The sequence below is a fragment of the Haemorhous mexicanus genome, chromosome 6 (genome assembly GCF_027477595.1).
Source record: "Haemorhous mexicanus isolate bHaeMex1 chromosome 6, bHaeMex1.pri, whole genome shotgun sequence".
Classification (NCBI taxonomy): Eukaryota; Metazoa; Chordata; class Aves; order Passeriformes; family Fringillidae; genus Haemorhous; species Haemorhous mexicanus.
The window spans coordinates 28,832,746-28,859,773 of record NC_082346.1 but is presented as its reverse complement, the minus strand read 5'-3'; the positions used below and the strand labels follow the sequence as shown (position 1 = coordinate 28,859,773).

The following is a 27,028-nucleotide window of genomic DNA, read 5'->3' as shown; positions in this document are numbered from 1 at the left end:
AGGGAAGGTTATGTTTATCTTATTCTGCAGATGTAGGGGTGTGTGAGTTTATGGGCTTTATTTATCCTCGTGTTCACTTTATATGGCATTTTATGTTGTATGCTACATTGTAAAGTCTGAAGAGGGTGATGCTTCACAAATCATTTGCTCTCTGGACTACAAACTTGTGAAGTCATTATTACCTAGTGTTAGTGAAACATTTCCTTTCACTAATTGGTGCCATGTCCCTTTTCCTTTTGTAAGGATCCTTGGTTAAAAAAGACAGCTATATGCCTGAGCCATAACACCTTTGGAAATTTGGAGTTTTGCTATCTGTGAGGAGAGATCTGACTTAGAAAAGTTTTGTGCTTTAGCACAAACAAAATGTTCATTCCTGAGCAGGAAAGAAGTTGGATGCAAAAATGCCATGCTTGTTCTCCCATTCCTGTGCTTTGATCTTCCAGCACAGAGCATCCTCAGTCCCTCTTTTCTAAAAGTGGTCTCTGTTGGTAAAGATGTTTGGAGAATTTAGTACCACGTGCTTTTTGAGTTTGGCTTAGTTTAGTTTCTAGGTCAGTGATTGTGAATGTTGCAGCTCTCCATGACGAATATAAATGCAACCGTGGCTGATTCTGGAAGGGGCAAACTAGAAAGATTTCTTCCTGGAGACTGAAACTCACTGGCCAAATTCATAGGATAAGTTCATTAAAGCACAACTTATGACCTCAAAAAATAGACATATGCTTACAAGATAGGCCTCGCTGTCCTCCTCTAGTTATGCAGCTCAATTTTTGCCGTTGCATGCTGGGTGACTTTCCTATTTTCTATGGTTTATGGTAGCCAACAGCAACTGGACACCTCTTGTAGTGATGTTTTGGGAAGCCGAGTGTTTCCTACAGCCTGTCCCCTTTTCGGGCTGTATGAAGATGCACAAGGGTTGTGTCAGGGTCCCTTCGGTGCCGTGCCGACCCGCGTTTCCCGTTCGCGCCCGAGCCCCCGGGAAATGTTTAATGCCGGCGCGGAGCCCTGTTTTTGGGCCTGGGACAGGGTGCCGTTCTTGGTAGAACGCACCCGGACAGTGCCAGCACCTTTGAGGAGTCCGCGGGGCGCCGGAGAGACAATCTGGGCGAGCTGAGCGGGGCGGGCGGGGCGGTGCTGGGACAATCGGGGTGGTGCTGTGCCGGGACAGGCGGGGCGGTGCTGGGACAATCGGGGCGGTGCTGGGACAATCGGGGCGGTGCTGTGCCGGGACAGGCGGGGCGGTGCTGGGACAATCGGGGCGGTGCTGGGACAATCGGGGCGGTGCTGTGCCGGGACAGGCGGGGCCGTGCCGGCGCGGGCGGAGCCGCAGTGCGGAAGCGGCGCCGGGCGGGCGCTGCCGGAAGGGGCGGGAGCCGTGGGCGCGGGGGCGCTTCCGTCGGGGCCGTTCCCGCCGGGGCCGCCTGTGCCTGGGCCGGGCGGCAGCCGGGGCCGGAGGAGCCGCCGCCATGCACGACGCCTTCGAGCATGTGCCGATCCTGGAGAAGCTGCCGCTGCAGATCGACTGCCTGGCGGCCTGGGGTGAGCCGGAGGGGCCGCGCCGCAGCCCGAGCCGCTCCGCTCCCCCAGCCCGGCAGCGTTCGTGCGGCTGCCCTGCCCTGCCCTGCCCTGCCCTGCCGTGCCCTGCCCTGCCGTGCCCTGCCCTGTCCTGCCCCGCCCCGGGCCGGGGGTGGCTGCGCGCCCGGTCCCAGCCGGCGGCGCCCTGAGTGGCCGCGGCCCTGCCGCCCCCGGGCCGAGCCGGGCGGGCCGGGGTGCCGGAGCCGCTCCCCGGGTCCCGGCGGTGCCGAGCCCCGCTCCCGGCGGTCGCGGCCCCCCTGCCCTGCCCGGCCGCAGTCCGGCTTTGGGGAGGCTGCCGGGACTCCCGGGGCTGTAACCCTGGGCTGCCTACTTCATTGCTAAAAAAGCATTCCCTATGTTGTGACTTTAACTTGATTTGGAGGGCCGGTGGTGTGTTTAAGTCTTAGATTTCGAATACGTTTGCACGTGTTAGTGATATATAATTGTGCGTTTATTTTTGGGCATACTTTAGAGTCAAGATTTTGGTCAGGTGACTGCACCAGCTGTCCTAATGATTAGGCTTGATAAGGCTTTTTAAAGCTGTGACCAGGTGCCATCGGATGTAAAATCAGCACCACCATGCAAAATCAGCAATTAAAAAAGCTCCACACCCTATGGAATTGTGACCCCGATTAATTGTTTTTAGAGTTATATCCTGAATGATAATACTCCTGTTATACATGGATTGTTTATGATGGAGTTATGTATTGGAGAGGATGTGAAGGTAGTTTATTCCTGCATTGCAGCTTTTATCTTTTTCTCTCTTTGAAAGCATTTATTTTGCTGAACTAGGAAAAAAAGCCTAAACATACAGACTTACAGCAGTATGGTTTTGTAAAAAAGATGTGTAACTCTGTCTCTACAATGTTTCTGCCAAGTAGTAGAAGAAAGGTCGTGCAGGAAATAAGATTTTATTAAAATGCAAATTCCTTTGGTGATGAGGAAGTACTAGATGTAGAAGGAAATAGTCATGTATGCTGCTTTCCTGGATGATACTCAGTGGGGAAGAAATTCAGTCATGTTTCATGAGCCTTTAAAGATTTTATGCTTTATGTATGGTGTAAATGCTGTAGAGAGGATGAGTCTGAAACTGTGCCTTAGAGTTTGTATGTAAAGGCCCTCTTTTATAAATCTTGAGTGATTCTTGGTTGTCCAACCAAAGCAAAGCTAAGCTTAGGTTGTCCAACCTAAGCAAAGCTGCCCCGCTCTCCTTCCAAACATAGCTGACTATTTCAGAGAGACATTTTAAAAACCTGATTTAAAAAACTTAACAGTCAAACCCATGTAAACTTGTTGTTTTTCTTTCTGACAGTACTTCCCATTATGTAGCACAGTTCCTCTCTGAGAGGTAATAATGTCTGCAGAATAGTTTATTGCCTCTTTTGATGGCACACAAGGTGCAATGGCTTGCTTCTTTACTTCTGAATGAGCCAGTGGGTTGTGATGGCCAGGCTGTTTATGCTGTTTTACTGCCTGCTCTTTGGCTATCCTCTCCTGAGAGTTAAAGCTGCTTCTGTGCACTGGAGAGATGACCTGTGTAGTCACTACAGAAAGTTCTTTTTGATGTTTGAAGCAAGTTTGTAGTTGTCCAGATAAATGTAACATAGCCCCATAATAGGCACTGTGAAGAGAACCCTACGCCAGGAAAAGCCAGTAGAGCTGTGAAGGGCAGTATTTGTTGTACTAATTAGACTATTTTTCTCCTGTCTTTGTAGAGGAATGGCTCCTTGTTGGTACAAAACAAGGGCATCTTCTGCTTTACAGGATCAAGAAAGATGTAGGTAAGTTGGTTTTAAGAATGGCACAAAAAAGTTGATTGTTATTTTTATTTCTTGCACTTTTAGAGCTGTAGTCATTTTAACACAAGTGTGATTAATTGCAGATTTTTTTTTTTCCTAAATAGAATTTCACGTATGTAAAGTATGTTTTATTTCAGGTTTCTCTGTGTTGAAATTTATAGTAAGTGACTGTAATTTTTATGAATACAGTGTACAAATATTTGTAAAAGCAGTGCAGTGTGCGAGTGCCAGAGTTTTGATGTGTGTCATCTTTTAATGACTGGATTAGTGTGAGAGCAGATACATTCAGTGGGTCCATGAGCATCATGGATGGGGAAGAGGGATAAATACTAACTAGTTTTGTCAGTTGTGTTCCCTTTCCCTGCCTCTTTGACAGTCCTAAGTGCTCATAGTCTGTTCTAGGAATGCCACAAATAGAACTATTCTATTTTTGGCTTTGTTAAAATTGATTTTCTCTAAAGACATTCTATTTCACATTACCTGCTATTATGTAGGAACTGATGTTTTTGAATGCAGTAATATTTTGTAGAATGGCACAGGAAAGTAAACACCAGAATTAAGTTTCCAAGTTCATCAGCTCTTGGAAAGATATTAATTTGTAGTTACTTGGATTCTAGAGACTGAATTCAGCTTGATTTTTCTGAAACTTGTAGGTTGTCTGTCCAATTGGAGCATGCTAGTCTTGAGTTGCTAGTGTCTTATCTCACATGGTAAATTTCTCCCCCTTTTTTGCATCAATGCCAGGAGAGGTTATGTCATCAGAAAGTGTCTGTAAGTCTTTCTCCCTAAAACTCCTTTTAAACCCTTGTGGTGTAGTGTTTATTCCTTGTCTATTTTGCAGTGATGTGCACCTTAGCAATTTAAGTCACTGGTATTTGATTAGTGTGGATAAATTCTTTATGGGTATCTTTCCATCTCTGGGTTTCAAATTACTTAAATATAATGCTTGTAATGTAAAACTTGGGCAGAAATGTAACTCTTTTGAGGCCTCAGCTGGGTACAAGAAGTGTAATTTACATTTTCACCTGACTGTGTAGAAGACGCTCTGATGCATTTGAACACAGATATGTTTAAGTGTCATTCTTCCAGTGTTAAGTGGCCAAGTTTGCTTTCATAATTGTTTGTAATTTACTTAGTGTAAGATACACACAGCCATGAGCAGCTTCAGTTTACATACCCTCTTCCATCTTTCTGATAGGTTGCAACAGGTTTGAAGTGACACTAGAGAAATCCAACAAGAACTTCTCAAAGAAGATTCAACAGGTAGGAAATACCATCTTCTTGATGTGGGGACATTTCGGCCAGTAAATGAAATACCAAATGTACATCTGCAATCTCTGCTGTGCTTAACAAAAAAATTTCCCAAAGCTGAAGATTTTCTTAGAGGTGTAACAGCCAGATGTTTCTGCCCACTATTCCCATAACAGAATAAGCTTGGTTTGATTGCTAAAGCAGAAACCGAAGAATTGGAACTTGCAGGTTAATTTTTGCCTTTTGTTAGGAATAGGTCTTCAGTTGTTCTGACTAATGAATATTTGTAAAAACGATGGTAATACATCAACATTATTGTATTATTTGACTCTCAGATGATATTCTGTAGGAATGTGAATGTAATTCCACTTACTTGAAATGTGGAAATAAAGTAGCTGCCAGTCTTGCTGCCTTTTTTTTTTTTTTTTTTTGAGAATTTGCTCTCAATGATTATATTGATTCCAGGAAAAGCACCTTAAAGATAATGGATCCTCTCTCAGGATGCAGCACTTTGTGTATGCTTTAGAAGTATTTTTGTACCAGTAACATAATAATGTTACAGCTTTTTCAACCAGCTTAGGTTGCAAATGCTATCTTGTGACAAGTTACGCTGAAAACCTTTTTTGGTGTAACTGAAAAGAGTTGCAATAGCTGAAGGAAGCTTGCACATGGAAAACAGCCTTTCTTGTTATTTTGAGATTTTCTTAGACTATCTATAATCAGAACTTGTTGAGACTTTTAGTTTATGAATGGAGTCACTAACAGCATTCTCCCTTTCAGATCCATGTTGTTTCTCAATTTAAAATTTTGGTCAGTCTATTAGGTAAGTGAAGAAAAGTGTTTTACATGTAATAAGTTCTTACAGATGCAGTTGCTTGCCTGAATGTGGCACCCTTTCACCCCCCAACATAGTAGTCTGGTTGCTGAGAAGTCATTGTGTAGAGCTTAGCTTTGCTTTTGCAGAGGAGCATTAAGCAGCATAGATTGAGCAGCAGCTTTGCAGCTGGGAGAACAAAGCATTAATGCTGATTTGGGATTAGGAATGAAGAAGTACATGCATGCTCTCAAGTGTCTGTGTACAGTAACAGTTTGTGTTGGCCCCTTATTTACATGTATATGCATGCATGTGAATCTGTGTGCGCTGTAGGATAGGCACTGAAACTTCTGACTGAATTTGCTGGATGTATCAAACTCATCGTTGATGTCTTGCACCAAATTCACTTTATATGCAGATGTGATCTTTTAGTGTGATTTAAGTTTTTTTGGCTCTGTCTGGCTTTCTTTAACTTAGGATCTTCTAATGTCTTTTTTTTGCTTGTATTACTACTCACTTCTTTATGGTCTCCAAGTCCTGACTCTTCCAGCTTCCATATTTGTAGATTTCTGCTGCTTGAATCCTTGTGCATACAAAACCAGTACCCTACATTTTCAGCTCTTCACTTTCCACTAATTTCAGGAGCCAGTTCAGAATAATCTTTGTTCATGCAGTCTTCCATCTTGAACTTGCTCTGTTCTGGCCTGCTTGCTGTCCCTTCCACTCTGCCTTCCCCTGCTTGGTTAGCAGTACCTTTCCTGTAGTTTTACCAGTGCTGGTGTTGGTCTTCTTTGCTGCATTTATTGTATTTGTATTGTATTTGCCTTAGCATTTTTCAGCTTTTGGAAAACACTTCTTTTCCTTTCTTGCAGCTCTTAGTTTCACAAGTTCTTTTCTATATGAACATAAAATACAGTAACTTGTTTGAATTAGCAATGACTCTACATGTATTAAATATTAAATAATAATTGGAGTTTTGTTTGAAACAGAAAATAACATTTACGTCCATGACCTGTTGACATTTCAACAAATCACCACAATTTCAAAGGCAAAAGGTGCATCTCTCTTCACTTGTGATCTCCAGGTAAGGGGAGGAATACAGCTGCACAGATGTCCTTACTGTTTGTAATAAAGATTCCTCTTTCATGTTGCTGTGTGGATTAGGTTTGTTATTTTGTGTTAGATGAAAATTTCTTGGGTCCTAGTGCTTTTTAAAATTAGTACCTACTGCATTTGCTTAAGGCAACAGTTTAAAGTTATTTTTCTTACGCTGTTTCACAAGGTATTATCCTGTGCCTGCTTTGATTGTAGCTTTTGATACAGAACTTTTGATACAAGACTTCAAAGCATTTTTGTCCTATGCTAACTTTGACTCTTCTTTTTTGAAAGGTCCCCTTAATATAAAAGCCATTTCCTTTTTTTTAAAAATTTTTTGTTTAATGGCCCAAGAAGTCCTAGAGCAGTTGTGGTAGATTCAAGCCCTAAAATGGTTCTGTAGGGTGTAGCAGTCCTCTGTTCATATGCTCTGGTTCATTAAGTGAGTCATTTCTGTTCAATTGAGTTTTTCTGCCTGCCCATATTTTTCATAATCAGAAGAGATGGTTTAGTGCCCTTTATGATTTTTTTTATATTTTTGCCCCATGGGAGCTTAATGTTAAATATTTTCTAGGAAGTACTTGGGGTTTTCTAGACATGAAAATGAATGTCTTTCAAAGCACCTTTACATCTGTCATTGCAAAGTGGCTTGTTGTTTGTGTGTCCAGGCACTTAGCTTTCTTAGTATTTCTTGTCAAGAAATTTTTCCAACAGGTTAGAATATTAGATTGCTAATGGTTTTATCTGTTAGCATAACACATTCTTTGTGGTGTTCCATTTCCTCACCTCTCCTATACTGCATAGAGTTCCAGCTATTTATCCTAGTTTCAGGGTTGGACTGATAGCTCTCTACTTATCTTCTCTTTGTGTGTGTGTGTATGCCTTTTGTGCTCTCTTAGTTTTTTGGATGTCACAATCCCTGTCAAAGTTAGTTTTTAAGTATCCTGCCACCTCCCCTGCCTCCTTCCTCCCCCTCCCATGCTTCCTTTTTTAGGGAGTGCTCTTCTGGCATGGATGAGCAAAGCTGCTCTTCAGTGGACAGCTTTGCTTCTAGCAGAGGCTTCTTTTGGCCTTGTCTTACCTTACTTGCCTCTCTGTGAGTGCCTATGAGTTGGGTCTGTCTGTTTTCACAGCAGTCAGACACAGGTGAGGAGGTGCTGAGGATGTGTGTGGCAGTGCGTAAGAAGCTCCAGCTTTATTTCTGGAAGGACAGGGAGTTCCATGAGCTACAGGTGAGTTGTGTTCTTTCTGTCACCAGCCTGTCTCAGCAGGGAGGGTCATTGCTCTTCACTGCTTGCCCCTGTTACTCAGAGGCACTGCTGACTTTCAGAACATTGACAGTTGATTCTGCAGGGATTTAACAATGGAACAGCAGAGAGAAGTGAAAACCCATGTTTGAAATCACAGTTAATGGCATTAATATGGTTTCATAAGTTAAAGTAAGGGCTGTGTCCTGTATTTTAATGTTCTGGTTGTAGTACACTTTTAAGTACTTGACTTTTAAGTCAGTGAAATGTATAAGCATGTATACCTTGCAAAAACATAGAAGTGGGTGCACTTCTACTCTGAGTATGTCACTTCTACTCTAAGTATGTCACTTAGTCAGAAGATAGTTTCTGACAAGTGTAGAGAGCTGCAGTTGTGAATACTGGAATGAGAAAAATAACTAATTGAAATGAGTAGAGGCTTTTTCAGCTACAGTGCTCTACTAGAAAATTTTCTAGTAAAAAAATGTTGGTTAACTCAGAGCTCACCACTTTACTGTACTCGAGTCTAGCCTTTTTGCTGAATATTGCCATTCCTTGAGCAGTAGATGCTGGGCACAGGTGGTGGGTAATATGGTGTCGACAAGAGAGCAGCCTGTTACACTCTGTGTTGCCAGATTTGACTTTTGCTTTTCATTCATAACAACCAGTTTAACCTGTTTTCCTCAGGGGGACTTCAGTGTACCTGATGTACCCAAGTCTATGGCCTGGTGTGAAAACTCCATCTGTGTAGGCTTCAAGAGGGACTATTACCTGATACGGGTGAGACGGGGCTGTGTAATTGTGGTTTAAGATTTGGGTAGCAGCAGACTCTATGGAGGTTGCTCCTGTGCTCAGGAATTCAGCTAACAGATTTATGAAAAACAGCATCTGGTACTTCTGCTATTTGTGGCTTTGGAAAGGGCAGTCTGAGCCCGTCCTTTTAAATGGATATGTGTCAGGAAGTGATCTTCTGTTTGTTGCTGTCAAGACCAGCGTTTGCAGCTCTTGCAGAAAAAAGAAATTGGAGTAGATACATTTTGTTTTGGCAACAGTCTCTGTAAGCTCAGTTTTCAGTTTATTTAATGTGTTAAGAAATGAGGTGAGCTCTAAAAGGACAAAGAGACCAAGAATAACTCATCTGGCATACAGTGAAGCTTACCCATTCTTTCATTTTTCATTCTCTAGCCAAACTGTAATTATTTGAAAGCTTCTGAACTTACTGTTAATTTATTATTACAGTTTCCACTGAGACTTCATTTACAGCAATAGTTTATTCTTTTTTCTGCCTTTACAATTGGCTTCTGCAGCTATTATAGGAAAATAGGATGAAGATGAGGTGCGCCACACATGTACATGTATGTGCATGGGTGGCAACAGTGATCTGTAGTCAAAAGGAAAACCACATAATTTTAACAGTCACTTGAAACTGATGCTGCTCACAAAAGAAGGGGTGCCTTTCTGCAGTGCTCTCCTAGATGTTGATTCCTGCCATTCTAGTGATAGGAGTAGTTGTGCAGCTGCTCAGGCAGCCAGGGTGGAGACCAACTGTCCAAGTGTTTGCTGTGGGCTGGCTCTGGTGCTTGACTTACCTGTCCTTGAATAGCTTCATTTCACTAAATAGGCAGGAAAAGTACACGTTTTTATGGTGGTGTTTTCTGGTGGCTAGCTGTTGATTTATCGAATGCTTGAGCTATAATGCAAGGGAAGCAGCAGGAATGTGTGGCTGAAGTTGAAGAAGGATTATCTGTTTTTGTTGTTATATCAGCTCATGAATTTTTTCAGTTCCCACTCGGATGTGGCCAAAATAATGAGTGATTAGGGCAGGGGAAAATGGCTAGACAGGTTTCTAGGCTTTTAGTTAGTTGGGTTTTTTTTATGCTCACCCATGCCAGAATAAAACTGTGTTAAAAGTTTTGGCCTAAATGAAGGGTTTGGACACTTTTAGTGATTTTGCTGCTGCACTATAATGGATTTGATAAACTGGTGTGATGTAATGGATTTGGCGTGAATGATGTGCGCAGCTACTATCATCACCTCAGACATAAAAGTAATAATTTTTTATTTCAGAATGATGTATAAGCAGGATGAATTATGATATGCAGAATTTCTTTAAATTTGCTCTTATACTGTTAGTGATTAGCCTGGGCTGCAAAATCCCTCTAGGGGTTTTTGATTGAGTCTTACGTAGCTTTGAAGAAAAGGTTGTTGTGCAAAACACTTTTTTTTCTGTTTATGTTCTTTATTATCCTAGGTGGATGGAAAAGGATCCATCAAAGAACTGTTTCCCACAGGGAAGCAGCTGGAACCATTGGTAGCTCCTGTAGCAGATGGAAAAGTTGCAGTTGGCCAAGATGATCTAACAGTTGTGCTTAATGAAGAAGGGGTCTGTACTCAGAAGTGTGCCTTGAATTGGACAGATATTCCTATAGCCATGGGTGAGAAGTAGCAGTTTGTTTTTGGTTTTGTTTAAATTTAATTCTTTACTCTTGTGCATGTGATAAAATCATTATGTTCTCAGTATTGTGAAACCAGCTGGATTTGGAGTGTGACAGTTTCTACAGTATTCTAAGTTGTACTTTGGGGAAGGCTTCATGTGTTTGTTTTTGCTTCTTAGCCTTCTTTGCTTGTGGTCTGTGGGCCTCTCCTCATAAAATAGGTGTATTCCACATCTTTTATACAGGGACAGGGTCTGAAATGGAAGGTAGTGTGTTAAAGCACTGTAGATCTGGCTGCCTCAGAATTTCCTTATAGTGAAGGATGAGCAAATTTCTGTCAGTGTCAGGCACTGAGTTTTGATTTGAATATGTAAAAGGGGCACATTTCAGGGGGATGAAAAATTGAAGAGAAGCCCTAAGTCATAGCTTGTTTCAAGGAATGCTTGAGAGCAATCAACTGAAATGTTTGCCTTGTTTCATGAGCAGAACACCAGCCTCCCTACATCATTGCTGTTCTGCCAAGGTACGTGGAGATCCGCACCTTCGAACCCCGGCTGCTGGTGCAGAGCATCGAGCTGCAGAGGCCACGCTTCATCACCTCTGGAGGGTATTGATATCACTCACTGTCACTATTGTCAGGCTGGCTGCCTCCATGGAGCACACTGAAAAACTGGGAGAGGAGCAGCTTTCCTAACTCTCACCTTAAGATGTGGCTCTGAAGCAATCTGTTGGGGTTTTATTGAGATTGGTGGAGGCCATACCTTGAGGAGGAAGGGATAGAATTGAGGGTCTTTAGGAATTGTGACACTGGAGATACAATCTTCTTTCTCCTTTGCAGTAATGCTCCATTTGCTCTTGGATTGATCCATGTTTGTATTGTTGGATTGGGATTCTTTTAAGATAGGGTATTGCTTCTTTCTGAGTACTGAAATTTAATAATTGACATTTTTTCTCTTGTTTGCAGCACAAACATTATATATGTGGCAAGTAATCACTTTGTTTGGAGACTCATTCCAGTGTCCATAGCCACACAGATCCAGCAGCTTCTGCAGGACAAGCAGTTTGAGTTGGCTTTGCAGTTGGCAGTAAGTACTCAAAAACTTGAGTTTGCAGTGGATGCAATTGTGCAGAAGTACACAAAGGGATGTTTGCCATTTGCTAAGCTATAGTGAGTCCAGTAATCAGTCAGTATAACCTCCCAACTGTCCACTTTGCACAAACTGGTAAACTCTAGACTTTTTTAACTGAAGTTTTAGTTTTGTTCTGCCGCTATTCCATATTGGTCTCTTGTGGTGTAGTTTTTGAGGAATCATCTTGTATATGAAAGATTATGTTTTAGCTGTTTAATTGGTTACCTTCTTTTGGAATTTGAAATCATTTGGGCTTCAGAGTCTTCAGACTGCTTGTAAACAGCGTATTTTGGAGTTGTGAGTTTTGTCACATAACCTTTTTTTGCATAATATTACTACTGAAACAGTCATTTGTTAGAGATGTTGATGCAGTATGTTTAATTATACTGCTCTTACTGTGTTAGGATTTCTTTGTTTCTGGAAACTCCCCTTAGTTGTATTTTGAGTTGCTGACTTGAAAAAAAAATTTGAAAAAGCAGATGAGTGAAGAGATGTTTGCTGTGACAGAGCAGGTATAGAGGTACCAGAGGTAGCTTTCAGAGCTTGCAGGTTATCTCAGTGACACAATAAGCTTAGACAGGCACCACTGTGTTCTCTTTGAGAGATTATCTTTTTTCTTCCTACTCTCTCCACAGGATAATGCTTCTGTTAATTCTCTAGGGTGTTTCTCTCTCCTGTAAACTCTGGGAGTTTTTAATGTTTGTTAATTTGTATGCAGGAGATGAAAGATGATTCAGATAGTGAGAAGCGACAACAAATCCACCACATAAAGAATCTCTTTGCCTTCAACCTGTTCTGCCAGAAGCGTTTTGATGAATCCATGCAAGTTTTTGCCAAGCTTGGTACAGGTAAATGCTTGGGATGGCATTGAGTCACTAAAGTTAGGAGGAATGAAGTCAAAATCACTGGCTATTTTATGGGATTTTTTGTGTGTTTTCTGTTTTGTTTTAGTTCAAAGCAGTGCTATGTTGTGCAGATCAGTCCCCTGTGAACAGGAAATAGCCTGGGCAGCTATTTAGTTATTTTTTTGGTGGAGGTGGTGATTAATTACTTAATAACTTAATTAACTACAGAATTAAGTACAACTAAATATTTAAAAAACTACACTTAGTAAATTAAGTTAAATCAGGAGTTTGTCCTTTTTACAGAATGCCTTTGTATTCTAGGGTATTTAAAACATGCACAGCATGTGCACAGACCCTTTGAAGCTGAATGTTTCAGCAGCTGCTAAAAGCCTACCTGTCACTCGGAATGAAAAATAAGGAACATCTGTAGATTTGCAAAATCATAGGACTCAGACCAGGACCCTTAACCCTTGGTTTAGCCAAGATGCTGAGACCAGGAAGCTTTCCTGTGCTTTTGGAAGTCACAGTAGTCTCTGATACTAGGTCATACTAGGGCTGTTGGAAGAATGCTTGAAGACTGAACTGTACCATAGCTAAGTGTTTAAGACTGAGATTCCCTTTACTGGAGACAGGATTCTCATGTGCATTCAAACCTGTAGCTTATTTTCATGCCACATCATTTTTACTTTGGAGAACTACAGTGAAAGACAAGGGCTGAGAGCTCAAGGTATTTTGAGCTTGAATTAGAGGATAGTAATTTTGAATTTGCTTAAACTATGTGAAAACGGGTGTGCATTAGTTACAGATGGTACTATTTCATTCTTGTTTCAAAAGTGCAGTAAATCTTCTCTTAAAACTTGTTGTTCCTAGAAAACTGGCTTGTTCCTAGAAATCCTGTCTTACTGTCAGAGAGGTTAATGCTAGCAATCTGCAAGAAGAGCAGTAAGATTCTAATAATGGCTTGTCCTCCAAGTGTGCCAAGTGGACACTTGGACTTTGAAACATGTTTTGCTTTTGCTTTTTTTGTGTTGTTTTAGCTTCTTTTCTGTAATGAGCAAATTTTATTTAGGCTCTAGAACCTTGTGAATGTACAAGTAGACTACAGACTGCTCTGTTAGATAAGCTTACTCTAAGTTTGCAAAAATAATATGAATGGTTACTAATACCAGTTATTTTTTGCATAGATCCCACTCATGTGATGGGTCTGTATCCTGACCTCCTGCCCACAGATTACAGGAAACAGCTACAGTATCCCAACCCCCTCCCAGGGCTCTCTGGGGCAGAGCTGGAGAAGGCACATTTAGCTCTGATAGACTACCTAACTCAAGTGAGTGCTCCTCTACCTGGTTTTAGAGCAGGATTATTCAGTTCTAGCATGCTTTGTTAGCTTTGATGTGCTGGAAGCAGTACACCTAGTCCAGCTCTGTCATGCTAGCCTTATTGGGCTGTCTTCATGGCTGGAAAATATGGCAGCAGCTCCTGAGTGAGCAGGGGAAGTGGAACACATGAGATACCCCACAGATATGTGGAAAGCATCCTGTGTGTTTAGACAAAATTTCCTTATGGAGTGGATCTGACCATGAGTCCAGTATTTTATTTCTAGTATCTTGCTGAAGAGGACTCAAGCACTTCATTTTTTTGGTTTTTTTTCAGTGATTATTATTAAGGGCATTCTGTCCAGGAGATAGGTTGAGGGCATGCAGTAAAAGGTGGAAGGGGAATTAATGGGCCTTGTAAGTTCCTGCCCTCTTTATTTTGTCTTAACTGGAACCTGAATTGTTTGGTTGCCATCCTTAGTAGAGTAAAAGGAAGCTTGTGCCTGAAGGAGGACAGGTTTAATGCCTAGTAGTGCAAAATCTAAATTATTTTCCAAATGTTTCCTGACTTCTCTAAAATGTCTGTTCAGGTTAATAGAATTTCCTTCTGACAATTTTCTCAACACTCTGGACATTTTGCAAAACTATAAATATGCAAAACAAATATATACACTTGAATATGGTTGTAAAGCTCATGTTGAATAGTTAGTGACAATAAAATCTTTAGGGAAACAGTCGATTAAAACAAGTTATTAAATTGGCTTAATTTAGTCTTTGTAGTTGGTGGGTTATATATGCTGAGGTGAGATGTAGAAATCCAGGCCTTTTCCTGTTAAAATTTCATTTGATGTCCTGCAGAAAAGGAGTCAGCTAGTGAAGAAGCTGAATGATTCTGACCATCAGTCCAGTACCTCCCCCCTCATGGAAGGAACACCCACGATCAAATCCAAAAAGAAGCTGCTACAAATCATTGATACCACCCTGTTGAAGTGTTACCTGCATGTGAGTTTCTGTCTGACCTAGAGGCTTTGCCACGGGAGCTCTGATGGAATTTCAGACTGAAACATTTAAGAAGAGAAGGCTAAGGAGCTACTTCAGAAATGCTCTCACAACTGCCTGTCTTTGATCTAAAAATAATGTGTAGAATCTGAACATTAAGTAGTTTCCTCCCTGGTCAGGAAGCAGTTTCAGGGAATGAGGCAGATGTGTCTGTGCCTGGTTGCTGCCTCTGTTAAAAGAAAGTGGCCGTGGCTGTGTATTTTGAAGGTCTAATGAATGCTTTTATTGCCTTGTACTGCTAAATGCAGGAAAGTAGGATCTTGGCTGTTTTGATGTTTTTCAAAGCCTCACCTCTGTTGTTGAAGGGGAGTAGCTTTGGTTTGTTGTTTTCTTTCTGTCCTCAAAATTATAGAAATTAACCTGGACCTTACTTGTAAGATGTCAAACTGCCATTTCTTATTTTTCTTATGCTGTGAGTCTTCCTCCCTCCCCTGCCCCCACTTCCAGTTTGTGTTTTGTACTGTACACTTAGAAGGTGCACTTCCAGTGAAGTTGAAGTGCTCCCTTTTTTCTTGCAGACAAATGTAGCACTGGTGGCACCACTGCTACGTCTGGAGAACAATCACTGCCATATTGAGGAGAGTGAGCATGTGCTAAAGAAGGCACACAAGTACAGTGAGCTGATAATACTGTATGAGAAAAAAGGTCTGCATGAGAAAGGTAATTTTCAAGTTGGGAGAGGAGAAGGAGTAGAAGCCTGTGTTCTTTGTATTGTGCTTTGACTTCAGTCAGGGGGTATTCTGAAGAGGCTGTTTAATTGCTGTCTTGTGATTAAATCTTTGTTCCTGTTACAGTTTGGTCTCTATGTTAAAGACAAGACTTAGTTTTGTCTTCAGTTGCATAACAGGAAAAATGCACTTTTTGTGCTTCATGTTGGAACTAGCAGTTACAAAGGAATTGACTTCTTTTCTTTTGAAAGCATTACAGGTACTGGTGGATCAGTCAAAGAAAGCCAACTCACCTTTGAAGGGTCATGAGAGGACAGTGCAATATTTGCAGCATTTGGGTGAGTGTGAAGAAGAGCAGTGTCTTTGTCAGTTTTTATTCTTGTTTGGCTTAGTGGTTATTCCACTGTTTGGCAGCTTTCTGGAGGCTATCAAGCTGAAAGGGTGTCCTTGTTATCTTGTTTGGTTTCTTGCATAATGCAGCCTTCAAGTATTAGCTCAAGGGATTCAAGTTTCATTGAAACTTAAATATCTTTTTGAAAAACATTCCTTATTTCTGATTAAAATATCCACTGGGAGAAAATGGGCAATAGTAATTTGGATTTTCTTCCGGTGATGAAGAGTGAAGTAGAAAATATCCTTTAGTCTACTCTTTTCAGTCAGTTTCTGGGCATTTAATGCAATATTCTTAGGAAGTTCTCAAGTAATTACAAATTCCTCCAGGCCTGTAGCTATGATCTTTTAAGTTATCAAGTGTGTATTACTGATGGGTATTGAATGCTTGCCTTGTGTCAATAGAGTAAGCACTTGTTTATTGCATCAAAGCAAATATTAAATGTGTGGTTGACCATCAGCAATGTGCTTTATCAGTGTGCAGGAGAATTATTTATTTACTGGGGTGGTAGATAGTTGCCTGTGTTGCATTATTCTTTTATCTTTTAAAATAGTGTTATGCAGAACCTTTTCCTATTTTGGCTCACATTTAAATTAAGGATTTGCTACTGAGGAAGTTGAGAAACTCCCTGCCTGTGGTCTGTGGGAATCCCCATGCAGATAAATGTTATGTTGTGTGCTGAGGGAGCCAGTTGTTCTGTGGGGCAGTCTGGTGTTTTCCTTGTAGCATACTGAACAATAAGCATTGGTAGGTATTTAATGAGCTTCTCCTCTCCTCCTGATGTTCTCACTGTTTTGGGTTGGTTTTAACTTCATGTTTGATTTGCTTGGGATTTCAGCAAAGACAGCTTGATTGGTGTTTTGGCAGGGAGCTATTCTAATTAATGTCACACTTCTTTATAAGGAGTTAGACTCTGTTTTACATGAAAACTTACCTCCATGACTTGTCCAGTCTTTTTTTAAATTTTTCTCTGTGAGGCTAGCATGCCCTGTAAATTCAGAAAGTTAATAGAGTTCAGCAAAATTCAGACCCACAAGTTTATTGCCATTTGCCAAGTCACACTTTTGTTACTGAAACATTCAGATGGGCTCTTCTGGGAACTATTTCAGTTGTTTTACTTCACAGTGCACATCATCTGTGTTTTTAAATTTATTTTTTAAATTCTGCTAATATCAAGATGCTGCTTGTTTTAAATGTTGTGGGATGGAGAAAAGCAAACAACGACTGCCTTTTTATAGGGCTGCTTTAAGTTTCTGTTTCTTGTATAGTTGTGTTATGTTGTTCAGGCAGCAAATGCCTCAGTGATTCTGTGCAGGAGGGTGAGGGGAAAGTGATGTTTTCCTATCATGTTTTATTGGCATTGTGAACCAAATTGTCCAAACTATAGTATTCTTTTTAAAGGGGCAAGCCCTACATTTTGTTAAAAGCTGGGAAGCTGTTACCTGCTGTGTAGTTTCTATGCCAGTTACTTCAGTCCTGTGATGCTTTACTACTTGTTATGAAGTATTTGACCATTTGCTGTAGAAGTCATTAGGCTGACAGGCTGGAAATGGACTGAAGGAAGTTACACATGTGACAAGTTCACTGCCTCTGTACCCTAATTACAACAAGTTGAAAGGGAAGACTTTTGGAATGTGATTAAGGCAACCGATCTTGGGTTTGGGCTGAATTCTTTACATTTGGTGACACTTAGTATTTGAGTTAATTTTTGTTTCTGTTTGAAATCATTCTTGTGAAGCAATGAAATTGTAGCTTTGGAACTAATGATTTGCTTGACTTGAGCAACAGCTGGATTCTTCATGTAAATTAAGTTTTGCTCCTTCTGAAAGCATTTGCTTGTGTTGGGAATAGACAGATATTTAGGATTTTAACATCCAGCACTGCTGCTTTTTGTATTCCAGGCACAGAGAACTTGCACTTGGTATTCTCCTACTCTGTCTGGGTGCTAAGAGATTTTCCTGAAGATGGACTGAAGGTTAGTGTGGTTTGTTGTTGACATTCTTAGTGAAGTATATGGAATTGGGATAACCCATTGTAAAGAAACTCATTAATGCTAAACCAAATTAATTCATAATTTGTATTTTCTGGGTTCAGTACTAATGTTAGCAGTAGATAAAGCAGGTCAATCTTTCACTTTTTCTTATGCTTTTCCATTCTAAGAAGACTTTATAATAGGAACCTTTGATGGAACATTTCATGTTATTGATGCCACACTTTTGCACAAGAGCCTGAGTATTTCAATGTCAGGTGTTGATTTGCCTATAAAATTGACTCCCTGTATTTGGGAGGTCTTGGTCTCTGTTAGAGAAGAGTGTTCACTGGGGCAGAAGTGGGGATGTTTGTTAGTCTTTTCAGATGTGAAGTATCTTCTCAGTGCCTAAATAAGCTGCTCAGATCTTTTTTTACACTTCTTGTTTACTCTTTGGACACCTGATGAAATGCTGGACTCCAGTGCCTCAGAGAAAAATATATGTGGCACTTTAAAAAAGAAAATCACCAATCTGAATAAAATTTTATTTAACAGATATTTACAGAAGACCTCCCTGAAGTGGAAGCTTTGCCACGAGACAAAGTGCTCAGTTTCTTGATAGAAAATTTTAAAAGCTTGACTATTCCTTACCTGGTAAGAACTCAATCTCTACTAGTGCATTTTACCTTCAGTACAAAATATTACCTGTAAGGTCTTAGTTCTCCAGGAGCGGGAGCCTGTTGGGCAAAGAAGACATAATTAAAATACGCAAAATTGTGAAGTCAAGCTTGGTAAAGGCAAGCATGGAACTGTTCCTTGTATGAAGAATTACTTCCCAGAGGAAGTGTCTACAGCTGAGCTTTAACATGTATTTACAGGAGCACATCATTCATGTCTGGGAAGAAACTGGTGCGGATTTCCACAACTGTCTGATCCAGCTGTACTGTGAGAAAGTGCAGGGCTTGATGAAAGAATATCTCAGCTCTTTCCCTGCAGGTATGTCTAGCCTTTTCTGGTGGCAGGAGTATGGGAGAGCACAGGGAAGCCTTCATATTCCATGTTGTAATCCTTCCCTGTTGAGATCCAGCATGAGATACCTTAGTGATGGAGGGAACTGAAAAACAGAAGTTGTGCGTTTGTGGGACAGTCCAGTTTATTGCCTCTCAAGAGATGTTTTAAGGGACCAAGTAACACTTTGTTCATAATTGAGTCGAATGGCAGCTACTGCTCCCTGACTTCTGCATGTTAAGGGTAGGGAAGGGTTTTGAATAACTTGAGTATTGCTTTAACCAGCCACGTGATGTGTTTTTAGGAGCTGAAGTTAGTTTGGCAGGTACATGACAGCCCCAGCCCATGTAACAGTTCTATCATCATTTAGTTCCTCTTCATAATGATTTCTATGTCTTCTAGTACAGACTAGTGTAGTGAGATAGTTGTAATAATTTAATGTTGTTTTCTTTCATGTAGATAGAGCTCCAGTGCCTGCTGGGGAGGAAGGAGGAGACTTGGGGGATTACCGGAAGAAGCTGCTGCTTTTTCTGGAGAAGTCTAGCTGCTATGAACCTAGCCGACTTATTAGTGACTTCCCCTTTGATGGTGAGTTGTGTTTCTGTAGGTTAGCTAAACCCCAGCTTACTGCATTGGACAGCAAAACTTTCTCATGTCATAGAGTCATGGTAACTAGAAATAGAGATGACTGTCTGTAGCTGAAGGCTGCTGGTGTGTATCCTAACTCTGCTTTTGCTGGCACAATTGGGTTTGCCAGTTTCTGCAGGATTCCTCTAACTGTTGACCTGAGATTTGTGGCATCTCCCAGCTATTTAGCCTAACTTTGTGATGAGCCTGAGTTGCTCAATAGATCTGAAGGTTGTTGTTTCTTAAGGTGACTTAAGAATTCATAAAAAGTTTCTGAGACTAGTGTGAAATGAAGACTTACAGTGTCACTGTAGCTTATACTGTATCCTGAGCACAGATTAGTACTTCCTCCTGTTAGTCTGGGCACTAATTTTCTCATTTCTCTGTGTAGCTGTTGTTTTAATCCTTCATGCTGTCACTAGGTCTCCTAGAAGAACGTGCTCTGCTCTTGGGTCGAATGGGGAAGCACGAGCAAGCTCTGTTTATTTATGTTCATATTTTGAAGGACACCAACATGGCTGAAAAGTAAGGATTTCTTTATTTTATATTTTTTGCATTTTTGCAAGACCTATTTTGCTGACTGCTGTGTGGATAGGATGTGTAATGAAATGTTGCTATATGCATGAACATTGTAAGCCTTCAGGATCTTCTGTGTTTTTGCTTTTTATTGGCCTTGAAGCTCTTCTGGGTGTCTGTTTATTACAGATGCTGCTGTCTCCTTGAGGTTTGCCTTTTCATGCTCTTCTCTCATTGTGCTTTATCAATGAGCTTCATCATTAATGAGTTACTACTTTACACCTGTCCTTAGTCTGTGATCTTGTGTGTTGTTTTACTTCCTTTCTGTTTGTAGAGATGTTCACTAGCCCACATTAAAAAGAATCCTTGTTAGTGAAGATACAGCATTTTTCTATGTGTTCAGTGCCAGGGAACCTCCTGAGTGAATCAGAAGTACTCAGATAAAAATAGAATTACCCAACACTGGCAGGTGTAGTTGAACACTGGGACCTGTTCAACATAGTTGCTTTTAAAGCTGTTTTCAGCAAATGCTCGTTAGAAGGCATTCATCCCTGGAATGCAGTGTAAACTAATGAACAGCTTCTTTCTGTGATTCAGATACACTAATTATACATATATACATGCAAGTTTTTATGCTGTGATGTGTTGATTTAGGATATCTTTTCCCCCCTTTTTCTTACACAGCTAGATTCAATTTGGCTTCTGCATTAAGGCTTTTTAAGTTGATTGGAAGTGGGAGACTTGCACAACACTTTGCTTCTCTCAGCATTGTGATGCAGAGTAAATGGTGTAAGCCTGCTGTGCAGTTTGATGATTTGATCTGAGTCAGATGTACAGTCACTTAACTTCAGTAGTACTTAAATGTTAATTTCTATAAACTGATTCTTTGGGTCCTGTAACTGTTTCTCTATTTGTCTTAATTCTTCTCTGTTGATTCTTCTAGCTACTGCCATAAACATTATGACAGAAACAAAGATGGCAACAAAGATGTAAGTAGCTTCTTGTTCAGTAAGGAAGTAGAAGGCTATGCATACCTTGTTCAAGACTTGAAAGTTCTTGCTCTGTATAGACTTTTTCAGGGTTTGAGTAGTGTATGGGAACCTATGCATAATCTCTTGTAATTCAGGAATTCCTAGATGATCATGGGGTGTTTTTTGTTGAGAATGTTACTGTATCATTGGATTTGAGCCTATATTAAGAGCTGTTTAAATGAGCAGTGTAGGATTTTGTATGACATGGGTATAACTTACTACCACTGCTGGGTTTTACCAGCACTGTCAGCTGTGGATAGGTGCAGCAGTTTTAGACTTCCCTTGTGTTTGCTGCAGGTGTATCTGTCCCTGCTGCGGATGTATCTCTCCCCACCCAGTGTTCATTGCCTGGGACCCATCAAGATGGAGGTGCTGGAGCCTCAAGCCAATCTGCAGGCTGCTCTGCAGGTTTTGGAGCTGCACCACAGCAAACTGGACACCACTAAGGTAAGTCAGACCTTTAAGTACTCTGTGCTGTTGGCAGGAGACTGCAGAAGGCGAGTGAATGGAATGTGTCAATCTAAATGTGTCAATTTCTATTCTGTTTTGGTCTCTTATCCTCCTTAACTTTTCCTAACTTTGTTCCAGGCAATAAACCTACTCCCAGCAAATACACAGATTAGTGAGATTCGCATCTTCTTAGAAAAAGTACTTGAAGAAAATGCTCAGAAGAAAAGATTTAATCAAGTGCTCAAGAACCTTCTCCATGCAGAGTTTTTGAGGGTAGGCATCCACCACTTGTTCTTTATTGGAATAATGTTTTAAAATATGTTCAATATTGAAATTTACTGTTTCTTATTAGGGGATGGGTGTCCTCTAGATGGTGCTATAATGCACCTGAAATTAAATGGGAACCATGTACCTTGAACATCCTTTTTGCAGGAGATGGTGTGTTCATTCATTTTAGTTTGGATGAGGTGTTTGATTTTGCTCCCTGTGCTGTGGTGTGCACTGCAGAATCATCTCAGACAGCTTGGACTGGATTTCTATCCAATTACGTGAGCCAGGGGAAGCAGTTCAATTGCTCACCTTAACACCCCTTTAGTGGTTGAATGCCTTAGGCTGTGGACCAAGTGAAAGTAGAACCCTGTGATTGCTCTAGTGTGGGTTTGGGGTGTTCAGTACCACCTGCTCTGCTCCACAGAGCAGCTTCTTCTGTGCTGCACAGGTTGGTAATGTAGATACAGCCAGTGACAGTTAAACGTTGTGATGCTTTGCAGTTTCATCAGACCAAGGTGTGGCATTGCTTTTTGAGCAGCTTGGGTTTTTCTCCTTCTTTAGGTCCAGGAGGAGCGGATCTTGCATCAGCAAGTAAAGTGCATAATTACAGAGGAGAAGGTGTGCACTGTTTGTAAAAAGAAGATAGGTAACAGGTGAGAGAGCTGGGTAAACTGAATCAAATATTAATCTGGTACACTTAAACTAAGAATGTTGGAAAACTGAATGTATGTATAGCCAGAGAGAACAGCAGTGTGAGGGAGCCATTTGAAGAGTATTTGAATTACAAATTACATTCATTAGCTGAATGGTTAGGAATACTTTAAAGCTTTGGTCAATGAATTTGCTGCAGCAGTTTAATCCTCCTTTCAACAAAGGAGTATAAAACCCCTTCAGAAACTCCCAAGTGTTCTTACTTCACAACTCTAGAAGGCATGAAATTGGTCCTCATACTGAATGTTGAAAACTTTGTAAGAACACTGCCTTTCTAAGAACCTGCTTCTTACTAGAATTGAGGAGGATGATATAAAGAATTTTAAGCCAAGATACATGTGTAGTTTTCTGTATCTGATGGCTTTATGGCTCCCTGACTGATTTATGTGTTGTGGTCTACATGCAATAGGATGTTTAAAAGTAGAGCTAATTTGCTTGATGATTTGGATGCCAGTGACCCTGAGATGAGCTCAGTTGGTTAGAGCATGGTGCTGATAACACCAGGGTTGTGAGTTCAATCACTGTACTGACCATTTACTTAAGAGTTGGGCTCTTGTCCTTGTGGGTCACTTTCAATTCAGAATATTATGTAAATCTGTGAACTTTTCTTCTACCATTCCTGGTAGTTAATTTTGTGTTAATACAGAATGCAAATTTTATTTGCACTTTTTTTCTCTTTCAACTGGAGGGAAATGCTACATGACTCAGTCATTATTTTCTTCTTGATGGGAGCCCTTCTGAGATATCAGTGGCATTGACAATGATAGGGAAAGATTCTTTTCCCAAAACATTTTAATAAACAGTCTAAATAATCGGTCTAAATATTGCTACACATATTAAATTTTTGCTCTTAACATGCAGCATGTAGCTTCAGCATTGAAATTTGCAAATGCAATATTGTTTTGGTTGTCTAGAATTTTTCTAGTGCTGTTAAGTTCAGCAAGATTTTGAAGGGCAAGCATGTCCCCCAGTCTTTAACTTGTTACCTGTGACTTCCAAGTAAGGTGTGCCTGCAGAAATGAAAATAGATTTTAAAAACCTCCAAGCAGACTTCTTATAATATCCATTGAAATCTTTTGTCTGCTTTCTCTTTAATGTGTTCAGGCTATAGTTTAAAAAAGTGTCACTCTCATGTGTCCCTCTCTGATTCTGCCCAACTTGGATGCTCTTCTTTGAATATGGGGAACAGTGTTTGTCTTGACAGCTGATGTTTGTGTTTTGTTCTCTTTTCAGTGCATTTGCTCGATACCCTAATGCAATAGTTGTGCATTATTTCTGCTCCAAAGAAGTCAGCACACTGGACACCTGACCTTGTCATGGGCAATGATCCCAACATTCATACGAAATTCAGTACTGATGACTAAAGAAGTTGATGTGTCTGAGATTTTTGAGGCTTGTTGCTAGGTTCTCTTACACTGGGTAGAAATCATTTGTATCTGTGGACTGACTGTACCTACCCAGCAATATTGATTTACTAGAAAATTACTTTAACCATGTTGTTACAATGCTGGCAACTACACCCAACCTCTCAGTCCTCAGATGAAGAATAGAAACTGATTTTTGTAGTGACTTTTGTAACACACTCCAGACTTGCAAATGAACTGTTAGACAGCTGTTGGACGTTCACCACAAATCAAGTTTTACAATAAAATGTGCTTTCTTAGGGTGGCAATGTTGTGATTTGGCCTTGTATGTAAGTATTTATTCAAAAAACGAAAATTCCTTGAAAGGACCTTGCCACCATATCAGCATTGCATGGAGATCACCAGGTGCTTGTCATAGAGGAGGCTTTGTGTCTGTTTCTAGACTTAGGAAGTGTGACTTGTATCTCAGCAACAGAAATGGTTTAAGTGCTGGCCAAAGGACTCTCTGTTGATACTCAGTGGTTTTGCCTGACCTTCTGGCAAGCTGTTTCACAGGAGATAGACAAATGGTAGATACCACTAAGAAGCTTTTTTTTTCTTTTTGTTTTAGTTTGAGAGCTATAAATGGAATTAACTTGTGTGTTGTTTGCACTGACTGTGTTCACTCTTAGTGTGAGTGGAAGCTCAGAGACTGTTGGAAGAAGTTCACATCTGCACTCAAAGGAAAAAGCAAAGAACACCCTGTAAAGCAGTTTCTGGAAGGAGTGAACTCTAGTTACTGCTTGAGCTTCTGGACTATGCTTGAGACTTTTGTATATAAATTCTTTAGTCTCTGGTTCACTTTCCAACATTGAAGTAAAATCCAGACTGTTTCAACATCTGTGTATTTGAAATGCTCTAGAACTGCATTCTGTTCAGGCTGGTACTGTTCTTAAATTACTCCTGGGCCAGAAGTCTTAACACAAGAACTAAATTGTACTATACTCATTCTAGACTGTAATATTTTTGTCTAACTTATTTTTTCAGAAACATTAATCAGTAGCAGATTGGTATGAAGGACAAAATGTTTGTTGTTGAAAGAATCTGTGGAGTGGTAATGAAAAGGCAGCAGTAGCAAATAACCCAACAGAGGGACTGTGTGACTCCCAACATCCTGGTCTAGCAATACTTATAAATAAATCATTATTAAGTGGTATGGAGCATGACATGTAACTACCAGATATCACATCTGAAAGAACAAGCTGATGAATGAATCTGGTCTGCCTAAAGTGTAATTGACCTCAGTTAACATAGGCTACTTAAATCATGTGAGTTATTTTTTAGGAGCAGATCTGCTGTAGGCTGAAAAGGGTCCTAATTCACTTTCATTTGCCAGTGTTAAGAGTTTCCCTTGATAACTGTTTCTTCCTTGTTCATATGTGTTTGTATTTATTGTTCATGCATTCTTCTGGGTTTCTTAGTCCAGTGTTTTGCTTGGATGTCTTGGGCAGTATTGCTACTGAATACTTTCTGCAGAAGCTGGATAGTGGGAATCTGTGGTGTTAATGTTTTTAAACTTGTATTTCTTCTGTTTGAAGAAGAGAGCCTAAAAATACTTACACTAGGTTTGCACATGCTGTATAGATCTTTATATACTAGTTCAGGTACAGAGGGAAGATGGTTTGGGAGAATTGTGTTTACAGGTCATAGAGAATGAAGAGAGGGTATTTAAAAAGACCCTGCATTCTTTGTATACAGATATAACAATGCTACTCTGATTTTTACCTTATGTTTAGTACTGGTAGTATGATTTTTATTTGCCTTCACTATCTGTTACCAGGATCTTCGCTGTGCTCTTTCTTACAAGACTAAAGTTGTGCCTCTGTTCATCTCACTGCATACCTTTTACAGAGATGTGGTTTGTGCTGTTCTTTTTTTTTTTTATTTTGTTGGTTCATACAATGTGCTTTGTGTTTCCTAACCATACAGCAGGTTTATCTAAAGCAATAGGTTGTAATAAATATCGTGAACCAGTGTGTGTTTCAGTCATTGCGCAGTTAAACTTCTCTGGGCTGATGTAGATTTTATTTTTATTTGTAAATTAGACCTCACTTTCTCCTGGAGGTCAGACCCAGTGCAGTATCTCAGTATTCCCCTTGCTTCAGTATGTGTAAATCAAGTGTGGCAATTCTCAGTGTAGGTTTTTAAGTCTACAAGTTTATACATGCTTGTGAATGTTCTCAAAATCCTGCTAAAACCGCTTTTGAATTATCTCTTTGAATAATGTTTTTGCAAGTCTCACACCATTATACCATTAAATATGTACTTACTAGAGAGCACTAAAATTACTGACATTTTTTTTTTTTTGAGTGGTGATGCGCTCTTTTGTGCTGGGGAGGGATGTTGAGCTCTGTGTGACCAAATCAGGAAATGTTTAGATTCACAGATTTGCACTTGCTTGGGCTGTAGGACATAGAGTAGTCTGGTGTTGGAAGTAGAATATAGATCCTCAGTTTTCCCATTCTATAGCCACGGGAAGACCAGCACCAAGGAAGTCTCCTGTCTCCATGTTCACAGAATCACAGGAAGGGTCAGGTAGGGAGGAGCCACAGTGGGTCATTCAGTGCAAGCTCCCTGCTCAAGCAGGGACAACTCCAGCAGGTTGGCCCCCAGCCTGTGCTGGTGCCTGGGGTTATTCTTCCCAGGTGCAGGACCCTGCATTTGCCTCTGCTGCTTTCTGACAGTTCTTCCCTGCCCCTCTCTCCAGCCTGTCAAGGTCCTTCTCAAGGGCTGCACAGCCCTCTGGGGTATCAGCCACTCCTCCCAGCTTTGTGTCATCAGTGAACTTGCTGAGGAGGCATCTGCTCCTTCATCCAAGTCACTGATGAACAAGTTAAACAACTAAGTATATTGGTGTTTCTGGAGAAAATAAAAAAAATCCCCAACAAACACAAATCCTGTCCTTGCTTGCATCCTTTCAAATTTTCATCTCTTCTAGTTGTGTACTGCATCTCAGCTCTCCTCTCAGTGCTGCTAGTGGGACCAAAAGGGGTCCCTTGTGATATCTACACACATTTAAAATATTATATAATATAGTCGGTGATGATGTCATTTAATGCTTTCTGATTAAAAAAACCCAAAACTGCAATGTAGATATACATCTACCTTTACCCCTGTGGGCATGCTAATCAAAGCAGAAGTAAAATTACCATGTGGGAGGCTTTCTTTGCCTCATCTTTTGATGCCATTGTGCTTGCTTGTTTTCTTAGTCTGATGGGAAATAACAAAACCAAGTAGTCTGGATATTGAGTTTGCTGACAGCAGTGTCTGTGGATGGCTGAAACTGCACACACACACTGCTAGTGGGTGATCTGTTGTTGACTATGAAACAATTCTCAAGCATATGTTCTAAAGAGCTTTCAGTTTTTCTTGAGAGATTCAAGAGAAATTCTGTAAATCTGAGATCCCTGTTCTGAGT

General features: G+C 40.6%; 1 protein-coding gene across 2 annotated transcripts; it reads left to right on the top strand.

Annotated features, from left to right (window-relative positions):
* The first annotated feature begins 1,364 nt into the window (after positions 1 to 1,364).
* VPS39 (VPS39 subunit of HOPS complex) lies at positions 1,365 to 25,895 on the top strand. Of its 2 annotated transcripts, XM_059849531.1 has the most exons (25): positions 1,365 to 1,539; positions 3,291 to 3,356; positions 4,573 to 4,637; positions 5,406 to 5,448; positions 6,429 to 6,523; positions 7,668 to 7,766; positions 8,469 to 8,561; positions 10,033 to 10,216; positions 10,703 to 10,823; positions 11,181 to 11,301; positions 12,065 to 12,194; positions 13,376 to 13,518; positions 14,366 to 14,509; positions 15,085 to 15,226; positions 15,486 to 15,572; positions 17,527 to 17,600; positions 18,150 to 18,248; positions 18,473 to 18,590; positions 19,062 to 19,190; positions 19,652 to 19,754; positions 20,689 to 20,734; positions 21,074 to 21,223; positions 21,365 to 21,499; positions 22,058 to 22,149; positions 23,441 to 25,895. In XM_059849531.1, exons 1-25 carry the CDS (start codon positions 1,467 to 1,469, stop codon positions 23,514 to 23,516), a joined length of 2,628 nt encoding a protein of 875 aa, XP_059705514.1. In that variant the 5' UTR covers positions 1,365 to 1,466; the 3' UTR covers positions 23,517 to 25,895. The 2 variants fall into 2 exon arrangements, with proteins under 2 accessions (XP_059705514.1, XP_059705515.1); XM_059849532.1 differs by lacking the exons at positions 1,365 to 1,539; positions 3,291 to 3,356 and adding an exon at positions 4,097 to 4,145.
* Positions 25,896 to 27,028: the final 1,133 nt, after the last annotated feature.

Excerpts from the sequence above, each read along its gene's own strand:
- VPS39 (XM_059849531.1), top strand. The coding sequence starts at position 1,467 with ATGCACGACGCCTTCGAGCATGTGCCGATCCTGGAGAAGCTGCCGCTG. Across the intron at positions 7,767-8,468 it reads GGGAGTTCCATGAGCTACAG|GGGGACTTCAGTGTACCTGA; the intron begins GTGAGTTGTGTT and ends TGTTTTCCTCAG. Across the intron at positions 11,302-12,064 it reads AGTTGGCTTTGCAGTTGGCA|GAGATGAAAGATGATTCAGA; the intron begins GTAAGTACTCAA and ends ATTTGTATGCAG.